General features: G+C 36.0%; 1 protein-coding gene across 2 annotated transcripts in view; it reads left to right on the top strand.

Moving 5' to 3' along the window:
• The first annotated feature begins 6,943 nt into the window (after window positions 1–6,943).
• Window positions 6,944–11,711, top strand: part of LOC136033088 (uncharacterized) — a 53,402-nt gene continuing 48,634 nt past the window's right edge. For both annotated transcript variants that reach the window (XM_065713694.1, XM_065713693.1), the window contains exon 1: window positions 6,944–7,067. In XM_065713694.1, the coding sequence (XP_065569766.1) occupies window positions 6,988–7,067 (80 nt within the window). In that variant the 5' untranslated portion in view covers window positions 6,944–6,987. The remainder of the gene's footprint in view (window positions 7,068–11,711) is intronic.

Here is an 11,711-nt window from a genome sequence, read left to right as displayed (position 1 = left end):
CTTTGCTGATGAAAATTAAAATCCCTTTCCATCTTCTGTCTACTTCACTGAAAAGGAGCCCTCTAAATTTTGATTACCTTCTAGCTGACTTGACGCATACTCTTAAGGTCGCTTCTTCTGTATCTATGCCTTTGCAAAGGGTCAAAATTGGGACAGAGAAACATAGTTGGAAAAATGATGATGAATCGCAAGATGCCGAGCTCCGTCGTAAGTTTTGGTTTTGGATTTGGCTGGACTGTCATTGTCCCCGTTCGGGTGTTATTTTTTCGACCCGGTACTAAAAATATTCCTCCATTCCTGATTGAATCCTGTATTGATGTCAGCCATCTCTGTAACCAAGACGATGTTCTTCTACTATCAAACGACCTCAAAGTTCTCCAAAATACAGTTGACATAGTCTGCTCTTGTCTCAATGAGATTGGGCTCCAAGTCACCTTCTCTAAAACTGAGCTTCTCATCTACGGTTTGTCTCAGCCGCCTCCCGTAACTATCAATGTTGACCCAGTGATTATTTCCGTATCATCTTCAGAATTCAGAGTTTTATTTGCCATTAAATACAAAATGGAAATACAACATTCTTATTCCCCCTCAAAAAGCTCCATGGCCAGGGATACAAGGGGGATACAAAAAAAAATACAATATAAGCAACAACCAAAAAAAGGAACAATAGCCAAATAACTTATAAGATGAAAAAGAGAACGTACCTAAGGCCTGGGAGTCAAAGCGCAGAGATAACAACCATACACCATGAAAAAAACACTCAGGGGACATCAACTCCTCAGAGGAAAAGGAAAAGGAAACAAAAGAAAATAGTAGGGGTAGGCGGAATGCAAATATTATATGAAGAACGAAAGCTATACAGAGCTGAATCAGAAATAAATACAGGAGTTTTTTTGAAGGGATTTTGGAAGATTGCCGTGAAGTTGATGAAAGGCAAACGAAGCACAAGAAATAATGTAGACTGTAGACTCAAGAGTGGTGTTGGTGGGGAATGGTTGGTATCCATAACCAGACGCCGTGCTTTGTTATGCATAGCAGAAAGTGACCGCAGTGTAGACGGAAAAAGTATACATCCTTACAATGGGGCAATAAGAAACATATGACTGGACAAAGCAGAAAATAAAAAGCTTCAGAATATATCCAGGAAATATGTGTCTAAGTTTTGGAATAATACCCAAACTCCGTGAGACCTTAACCCTAATCATCGCTATATGGTTTCTAAATGAAGGGTTATCATCAAGCAGGATACCAAGAAACCGGACTACCCAATTCTCTGGTCTACACAAGGAGCTTTGTGACACCTAAAGTAGTGTATGCTGAGGGAAACCTATACCAATTCGAGAAAAAATTTGAACTTACCAGCATTCAAGGCCAAGTAATTTGCATTAAACCATGAATTAACTCTCTCGAATATAGCCACAAGGTTAGACTTGATATCACATTCCGTCTTCCCAAGGGTCCCAAGAGTGGTGTCATCAGGAAAAGCAATTAAAGAAAACTTCATTAAAAGTAGTATTCGAACACGATTGAGCATCAGGATGACACAGCTTGTAGCATACCAGAGGCCTGTTGTTTCTTTTACCACCAAAATCAGATCATTAACATAAATCAGAAATCTTATGGGGCCAAGAACAGATATCTGAGGGACGCCATAATATACTTCAGAAGGGCTCCGGAAAAGTGGATCAATTGAAATAAGCCTACGGGAAAGATATGAATCATGCCAGAGGCCTGGTGTTTTTTTTACCGTCAAAATCTGGTCATCAACATAAATCATAAATAAAACGGGGCCAAGAACAGATCCCTGAGGGATGCCATAGTATACTCCAGAAGGGCTCCGGAAAAGCGGATCAATTGAAATAAGCCTACCAGAAAGATATGAATCAAACCAAGAAAAAGCGTTTGATCTCATACCAGTATGCGATAGTTTCCAAAGAAGAATCCGATGAGTCAAGGAGTCAAAAGCTTTACGAACATCCAAAAATAAAGCTGTCGGGATATGATCAGGATCTATTGCCGAATGAATGAAATTCAAGAAAGCTGCACAAGCATGCTCTGTAGAGAAATTCGCTCGGAATCCAAACTGGAAATCATGCAAAAATGATTCTCTGCCATATTTGAGTCTCCCGTTTGGTTCAAATGTTAAAACTACTAAAACACTTCGCATTTCAACGCTGTAAGAAGACCTTAGAAAATCATCTGGGCTGCTTGCTCAGTTAAAGGCCAGTTTCACAAAATAACCCTGGGCAGACTTTGCAACGCTTTTTTCATCCCTTATTGGTCTCTAACATTTTGGTCTCTAATTTGCTTCGAATTTACGGCACTCTGAGTCCGTGTTGGACTAGAATATATGCCTGGGAAAGGATGTAGACTGACAGAGACATTGTGTATCGAGGTTGTCAAAATGGCGCATCTGTCTTATATCAGGATCAGTTTAAGGATATCGAGCTGAAATCTTCAGAGGGTATAAGGGGGCCAAGAGGATCAGGCTATTTAAACTTGGATATATGGATGCAACATTGCATATCTGCAACATCTCGGGAACTAATTGCGGAAATCGAGCTAAAACTTCCAAAATGTTGATGGGTGGAGGCAAAAAAGTTTTAAATTTATTGTTTTGAGGTGGACGTTAGGGCCAGCAAATTTTTGCCTCTATTTTTTTGTCATTGGGTAAAGTTTTCGGGGTAAACTATTTTTTTGTTTGGGGTAAGTTTTTGTCACTAGTAGCCCCAGCTGGACTTTTAAGGTATTCAAGGTGAAGGAGCGATGTTAATCAAAAGATGGTTTATTCGCCCAGGCTATAAAATGACCTGCCTTTAATATTTAGAGGCTAAACTAAACCTTTCATAGATTGCTTGGGGAGGGCAAAGGGAATCCAAATATCCAGTTTAAGGAGAGAAATAAGAATGCAAAATGATTTTGTCTCATAAACATTGGTTCGTTCGAAAAAGAAATAAACCTTTTTTTTCTTAAAAGCACGAAACTTATTTCCGTAAGCTGTTGGCTCATGGGAGTGCTTATGCAAAGAAAAAGCTTGAAATATTCCGCCCAAAAATGAGTCAAAAACTTCTTTTTCGTCAGCTAGGTTTCTTTCGCTCAGCCCAGTTAATCGACTTCGAATTTTTTGGTCATTTTAGACCAAAATAGTAACAGAATGGGAACAATAAAAAAAGGGGCCTCAGATTTCGTCCCTCCCATTGGCTCTAAAATGACATTACTAACTTCTCGGCAAGACAGATTCCTTTGTAAAAAAAAAATAAATGTAAAAGTAATTTTAGTTGTATCGAATAGTGACATCCAAAAATGGATCCAATATTTATACGTCTCTGGGTTTGCTTGTAACTTAAAGGACATGTAGACAAGACCAAAATGAAAACAAAAATATTCTCGAGATAGGTTGTATCGACATGTGACACCTGAAACTGGGCCATCTGCTTAAAAATTTCAATTAAAATTTCAGATCAAGGGAACCTCAACTAATACAATAATTAGAGAAATAAATCTGATTGCAATGACGTGTGATGTCATTAAAAAGACAATACAAGAGAAGTTCCTTTAATAAATGACCTCGTCATAATTTATTAAAAAAAGCTAATGTAAAATATAGCCTAAAGTATCCTTTAGCAAAATAATAGGTTAAGATATGCATAGGCTGAAGGATACCCACAGGATGGGGGGTTTGCATGGCTTCACCGCTATAAAACACAAAAATTTAGCAGATTTCTAATTCATATGAATAATAACCCCTCCCTATCCATCAAAAATTTTATAGTAAAACTATTACTAAGAATTTATTCCACAAAACTACTGCAGATCTAAAATTTTGACTAGATATTCAATTTTATCAAAAATACGTATTACGATCCTGCATTTTAATTCAAAGGGGGATGCCATCTCAAAGGGGGAGGGAAAGGGAGTTTGATATCCCCCCGAAAAGTTTGTTTGACTTGTAAAAACATAATAAAAATGAATATAAACAAATTTTTTATGAATTTTTATTTTTTTGTCACCCCCCCCCTGAAAAATTCTTTTGTACCCCCCCCCCCTTCGTCATCTTGGATACGGCCGTGATTATTAAGCAGAAAAACTAAAAACAGTGCACGTATATTCTTAATATTAACCAATAATCGAACCATGTCAATTAAAAATCAACAGGAATTAATTCAAAAAACGTTTTCCAAAAGTTGGTTTTTGAAATAAAAGTAAAGTGCAATATTAAAACCTAAGACGAGCAAAAATGCATCATAAAAGTCGAATTCATTAAACTATTCAAACTTAAAACGAGCAGATGTTACTATTAATTACTAAGTTAAACTCAAAATTAACCAAAATCAAGATAAATAACCGGGTCTAATATTAATCTAACATACCACTATAAAGGAACAAAGGAATCTTAAAATGGACAAAAATTACCATAAACAGGAGTAGAGCTATCGTCCCTGGTTTTATGAAATATTGACCGACTTTTCAAGTTTTGCCTTAAATTTAAATTGTAATCCAATTTTTTTTTTCTCAAACAGAAAAACAGAGAAAATTTACAGATATTCTTACAGTTGACCATTGTAAGTTGAATGCCATTTAAAAAAACGAACAAAATTGAATTTAGAATAAAAACAATTTCGAATAAAATTTAAAAGAAAAGTAAAGAGCCATATTGAAACCGAAGACGAGCGGAGATAAAGTCAAATAATGAGTCAAAACTTAGCACAAGCACAAATTAAAATGAATGTTTAAGGGAAGATGAAACGAAAAGAGATTATATGAATAGTCACATTTTAAAAATAGCAGATACTACTATGGTTGAATAAATGAAACTTAAACCGAAGAGAAATTATCGCAAATAAAAGCAGGACTATTGCCCCCTCTAACCCTCCAAAGCTTTATCTGCACTTTATTGAAAAAAATATACATTAGACCGTTTGATCAAAAAAAAGAAGAAGAAGAAAAAAAAATGCCAGGACCCCAGCAGCATTATATTTTAAAACAGTTAGTATAGTTTCATTAGTCGGATATATAGCAATATATAGCAACCTTTTATCCATACTTTAAAGCACGTTCAGCACTTCTTTTTTAAGCACGTTCTGTGTCAAGAACTATGCTTTACTTCCATCTTTATATTTTTGTAACGCTAAAATCATCATATTTTCCCAATTTAATTACATTATTCCCTAAGCATTAGTAAGAAAAGGAAGGCGAATAATCCCATATCTTTACACGTTGTTGTATTTATTTTTTGCTTGATTGAATTTTGAGCCTGTAAGAGGATTAAATAAAAAAAAAACAAGTTTTTTTAACTGAAAGTAAGGAGCGACATTAAAACTTAAAACGAACAGAAATTACTTCGTATATGAAAGAGGCTGCTTCCTCATCAACGCCCCGCTCTTTACGCTAAAGTTTGACTCTGTCTATCAATTCTTCTTTTTAAAACAGTAAAAAACTTTAGCGTAAAGAGCGGGGCGTTGATGAGGAAGCAGCCTCTGTCATATACGAAGTAATTTTTGTTCGTTTTAAGTTTTAATGTCGCTCCTTACTTTCAGTAAAAAAAACTTGTTTTTTTTTATTTAATTTCTGAACGTTTTTGAATCAATGCATGCTTTGATTTTGGCTCTCCGCAGAGGAATAATTAAAACGAAATTTGCATTTTTTTTTTTTTTTTTGGCTAAATGGCTTTCTCATAATTTTGATCGAATGATTTTGAGAAAAAAAGAGCGGGGGAGGAAGCCTAGTTGCCCTCCGATTTTTTTGGAAATTAAAAAGGCAACTAGAACTTTTAATTTTTAAATAATGCTAGTAAATCCTGCGCTCCCTTCATGGAGATTTTCATCCCCCATGACAAATTATCGATAGAAAGTTCCCCCAGCATATCCCCCTCTTCTCAACCCTTCCCCCAACCAAAAAATCCTCCTGAAAACGCCTGTACACTTCCCAATAACCATTACTATATGTAAGCATTGGTCAAAGTTTGTAACTTGTTGCCCCTCCCATGGGGACTGTGGGGGAGTAAGTCGTCCCTAAGGACATAGTTATATGGTTTTTCGACTACGTTGAATAAAATGGCTATCTCAGAATTTCGATCCGTTGACTTTGGTAAAATAATTAGCGTGGGAGGGGGCCTAGGTGCCCTCCAATTTTTTTGGTCACTTAAAAAGGGCACTAGAACTTTTCATTTCCGTTAGAATGAGCCCTCTTGCAACATTCTAGGAGAACTGGGTCGATACGATCACCCCTGGGAAAAAGAAAAAAAACAAACAAAAAAACAAATAAACACGCATCCGTGATCTGCCTTCTGGCAAACAATACAAAATTCCACATTTTTGTAGATAGGAGCTTGAAACTTCTACAGTAGGGTTCTCTGATACGCTGAATCTGATGGTGTGATTTTTGTTAGGATTCTATGACTTCTAGGGGGCGTTTCCCCCTATTTTCTAAAATAACGCAAATTTTCTCAGGCTCGTAACTTTTGATGGGTAAGACTAAACTTGATGAAACTTATATATTTAAAATCAGCATTAAAATGCGATTCTTTTGATGTAGGTATTGGTATCAAAATTCCATTTTTTAGAGTTTCGGTTACTATTGAGCCGGGCTCTTACTACAGTTCGTTACCACGAACTGTTTGAAATGATAAAACCCATTTTTTTTTACGTATGAAACTTTAAGCCGATAAAATAACGATAAGTTTTCGAGTCATAACGTTTTTTTACACCTTAACTCTCCTTGGTCTCAGCACAGCTCTGAGCAAAAAGCAGGGTTTATATTTCCTTTTATAACCTTGTCAAAATCTATACAGCCTCCTGAAAATACTTTCCAATTCTTTGGGAATAAGATAAGAAAATGATAGAAAAATGCCAAGCAGTGTTATGGAAAAGGGGGTGTGGCCTCTGATAAATTTTCCCAAAGCTATTAAGATAAAAGTAAGATTATTTCTTATTTGATTTTGCGGATATTTTCCGGAGGTGAGATAAGTCTCATTAGTCTAGGATCACAATGACGCGAGTAACGGTTCTTCGCCAATTACTAGGAAAGCCTTTAGTCGGTCCAGCATTATCAAATAGCGTTTTCATTCAGTAAGTTATACTTTAATATCCATATGTAATGCTTTACCAATGGGCCAAGTAGAACCTTGGCAAAGGCACACTGGTGTGGGGGGGTTTTGTGAAGCTAAAAGTCAAGCTGTTCTTCTGCTTCTAGGAAGTCTTTTACTGTTTTCAGCAGGCTTAGAGAAGCTAACTTGTTAGTTTAAATAATCATACCGAATTATTTTATCCCGAAGGACCATATTGACTATAGCCACCCATTTATAGGCCGTCTCAAAAGAAAAAATATTTAAAAGAAAGCAAATTGTCAATATCAAAATTATGCTTAGAGATACACAATTTCATTATTATCTAGAATTTAACTACGGTAAAAACACTAAAAAACACTAAAAATTCTTTTTTCTCACGTTCTTTGCTAACTGTTCTATTGTTGGATAATGAAAAATATGTATAGAATGACCTTTGTCCATATAATTATAAGAACTCTCAAAAACAGGAATTCAAAATTATTTATACATTTAAAGAACATAATTTTTATGGGGGCCTGAGTCCCCCGGAAAATCCCCCTGGAACACCCCCCCCCCATTGGAAATTCCCTCTGGATAATCCACCCATGGAAAATTATCCGAAACGCAAAATTGATCTGCCACAGAGGAAGTACAAAACAGTTACCTCAAAATGTCGATTAGGTACCTATGGGGTAATAAAAGGATCAGATATGAAAAAAGATACTAGGACAAGGACTGGATGGTCTCCAATCACTTTTGACTTAAAAAAAAAAATGAACAAGAACTAATCAATTTCCGATGGAATGAACATCCCCCGAAGGTTTTACGACCATGAGGGGGAGATTGAGTATGATGGGAGGACAGCCCCCCTCCTATACGGAATAAATCCTGCTCGTTTCGGAGCTTAATGTGTAATATTTAATCTCACAACAACGACACAGACTAGAAATATTCTCAAAAATCAAGGGGGATAATATATCAAATACTACATCCACCCACTACATCCTTAGAACTAGTTCTGTGTGTATCTGAAGGCTCAATAAGATTATGTTTTGTCCAAAAAGATCACGAATGTATGTTGCTTGTTTTGTTCTTTTTTCCTCTCCAGGGATGATTGTATTGAACTACGAATCCCAGAATATCGGGAGATGGCTGGTTCAAACAAAAATTAAAAGTTGCAATAGCTTTTTTTAGTGGCCAAACAGACTTGAGGGTGACTATCCCCCTCCCCCTTTTCCCCCAAAGATATCCGACTGGGAATTTTGAGATAACCATTTGCTTCAGCATAGTTGAAAGGTCAGGTCAAATAAATATGCCTCTAAGGATGACATGATCCTCCACAGGCCCTAGGGAAAGGGCTTTAAGTTTTGCAATTAGTCCATTGCTTACATACAGTATCTTTTATTGGAAAAAATATGGACATTTTTTAAGGAGAGTTTCTTTAGGGGGGGGGGGGGGGTCCCACGTGAAGAATTGTCAGCAGGGAGTAAATTTTCGGGGAGGATTTTTTCTTGATTCATATACATAATTTATTTTATTTATCTTTTCTTCTCTTTGAATGCACAATTTTTCATATAGAGAGAATGTTATGGGGGGAATTGTCAGGATTAAATTTTCAGCTGGAATGCTCCAGGGGAAATTTTCTGGGGGGATCCCTAGGACCGATTTTTTACATTAATCCACCAAAAATGTAACATTGCTAAGCATGATTTACTTATCGAAATTTATTCCTTCCTTTGGCATTCTTAATTTTGATCAGATTTAAAATATGACTCATATCCTTTGAATACCTGGCTAGAAACAGGATGATTTCAGTAACTCATCACCGTCGATCACTCATTTCCAGGACTTAGTTATTATACTTGAGCAATACTGTTTTTTTTTCTGACACAGGTAGGTTGCAAATTTGAAAGGTGTATGCTGCCTATGCGTCGTTCGTTTAGCAATAACTGCTAAGGTTTGATATAATTATTTACATTTTTCTGTATTTCTTTTTTGTTATTTTTTCCTCTCCATGTTTATTTCCCTTATCTTGTATTATGATTTGATTGGAATGTTTTTCCCTATCTTCACAGGCCATGGAGCTTTTAGTGGGAATGTTAAAAGGGATGCATGTATTGATTATTTGATATTAATAAAGCTGAACTTCAATCATCATTTTGAAAATCAAAACTAAAGATTACATCTGGTACTCTTTCAAAATGAGCTTATGTGTTCACTTAACGTGCCCAATTAGAAAGGTATATTTATTGAAAGGTGTGGAAGGGAGTTATCTTTCACTTCTGATTCCACTGAGAAAAAAAAGTAACAGCAAATTGTCATTTCTGGGGTCTAAAATGCTACAATGTATAGGTCATTCATTTCCCCTTGCGAAAAGTAAGTTAGATTGTCCAGCTATATAAAATCACTAGATTTTTCTTGTAGAAGCCATGCACAATAAAATGGGCACGCAAATTGAAGGTGTCACCTCCAGATTGTCAGTTCTGGGGTCACAAATGCTACAATGTATAGGTCATTCATTTCCCCTTGCGAAAAGTAAGTCCAGCTATATAAAATCATTAGATTTTTCTTGTAGAAGCCATGCAAAATAAAAATGGGCATGCAAATTGAAGGTGTCACCTCCTGATACAAAAACGATATTGATGAGGGTGTGGAGGAGGGCTTCCAAGTTCTAGTAAAATTTTCTGAAATTTTATAGACAGTCTTCCATATTTTCTTGGAATTTACTGAGGTTTTGACAGAACTATTTCGATTATTTACTAATAAAAAACGTAAGACAAAACTGGTTTTGGTAAGTTTATCACTTAAACTTAAAACTAAAAACTTTTCAAACTTAAATCTTCCTTCAAAGACGTTGCGTCCAGATAGGCTGTGTTGTCCATGTGCAACAATTATTCTGGTAAGACCTATGTCGGAATACCTGGAACATTCTCCCTGGAAAGTTTCCTCCTGCGGAAAATTCCCCTGAACAATTCTCCCGTAACATTTTCACCATATACAAAATTGTGCATCCAAAGAAAAAGAAAGACAAATAAAAACAAGGCTATTTATGAGCCCGAAGAAAATTCTTCTCGGAAAAGTTTCTCATTAGAATCTCTCCCAAAATTCTGTCAAAAATGCCCGAATGTTTCACAATAAAAATACTATCCGTAATCAATAGACACATTGCAAAACTTGCAGGCCTTTCCCTAGGGACTGGGGGGGACTGTGAGGGGTCATAACATCCCTAGAAGAATAAATATTGGACCTTTCAAGTATTGCAAACCAAATTGCTATCTCAAAATTTCAATCGGATGTCTTTCAGGGGAAAAAGTGTATGGAAAGGGGACTAGTTGCCTTCCAATATTTTTGGTCACTTAAAAGAAAACTAAAACTTTTACTTTCTTTGAATGAGGCATAATAATAATAATAATAATAATAATAATAATAATAATAATAATAATAATAATAATTTATTCCAGAAAAAGCCCATGGGCCATAGGAAATTTACATAACAAACAACAAATTCACTAAAATAAATTAATACTATTTAAAGAAAACGCTCCCGATGTGCCGCTGCAATCCTGACAAATCTTGCTATCCTTTTAATACTCAGGAAATTTGTCTCTTTCGTTCTATCTACCATCCATATCTCATTCAATTTTTCTTTACAATACATCTCTTGCCTCCATTCATTCAACTCGACACATTCACACAAAAAATGTATTAAACTTTCATCCTGAGATCCACACATAGGACAAGCAATAGATTCTACCTTCTCCCCAACCTTCCAAAATACCTCCTCCCCCCAACTACCCTTTATCTGTCTATACAATTTTAACGACCCTGAACGATCCAGACTTGCCCACCATATCTGGATTTCTTGGTTCTTCAGCCTCTCTTGTACCTCCCTTTTTACTATTTCCTCCACACCCATAATCCCCTTTCCTTCATACCACCATTCCCCTAATCCACACCTATCTAAGATATCCTTAATCTCCACCGGCCACTCTGCTTTACTTTTCTGTCTCAATCGTCTGGGATTCTTAGTTCCGCACGATCATCTTTAGGAAAAAAGACGAAGAAAAAAAACAACACATATCCATGATCTTTTTTTTTATGGGATTCAGATAAATACGGAATTAGTCCTAAGGGAGGGGGATAGAGGTAGAAATTGATATATAATTCCTCTTAGTCTCCAGGAATATTTCTGGAGTTCGTCATTATTATAATGATAAAGAGTATCATTAAACCCAAAATAGTGATGACAATGGTCTTGCTACGTCATCTGTGCTAGAAAATAACCGATGGCAGATTTGTAAGCAATCAAATTACACTTTCAAAATAAACTTTGCACTTGTCACGGTCATATCAATTGAGTCATAATAAAGAATTTAAATTTCTTTATCCTTTTAACATCCTCAGAAAGTTTCATCTTGATGAATAAAGGATATCCATTGACAAAATGATATTCAACTGACAAAAAATATCACTAATAACACTTAATTCAAAGTGATGAGTTAGTAATAGTAATCTATGAATGATGAACCCTTTATTCGTCTGCTCAGGTTGGTGGAGACATACATTGGAGTAGACCAGAGGCGCCATTTGGGCCAAATCTTGAGGTGGGCATGAACTCCATTTTGGGCCCCCAACTTTCACGTAAGAAAAAATGCGAGTTTTGGCA

Source organism: Artemia franciscana, chromosome 11 (genome assembly GCF_032884065.1).
Source record: "Artemia franciscana chromosome 11, ASM3288406v1, whole genome shotgun sequence".
Taxonomy (NCBI): domain Eukaryota; kingdom Metazoa; phylum Arthropoda; class Branchiopoda; order Anostraca; family Artemiidae; genus Artemia; species Artemia franciscana.
Note: the sequence above shows the minus strand (reverse complement) of the source record. Positions and strands in the feature narration are given on the sequence as shown.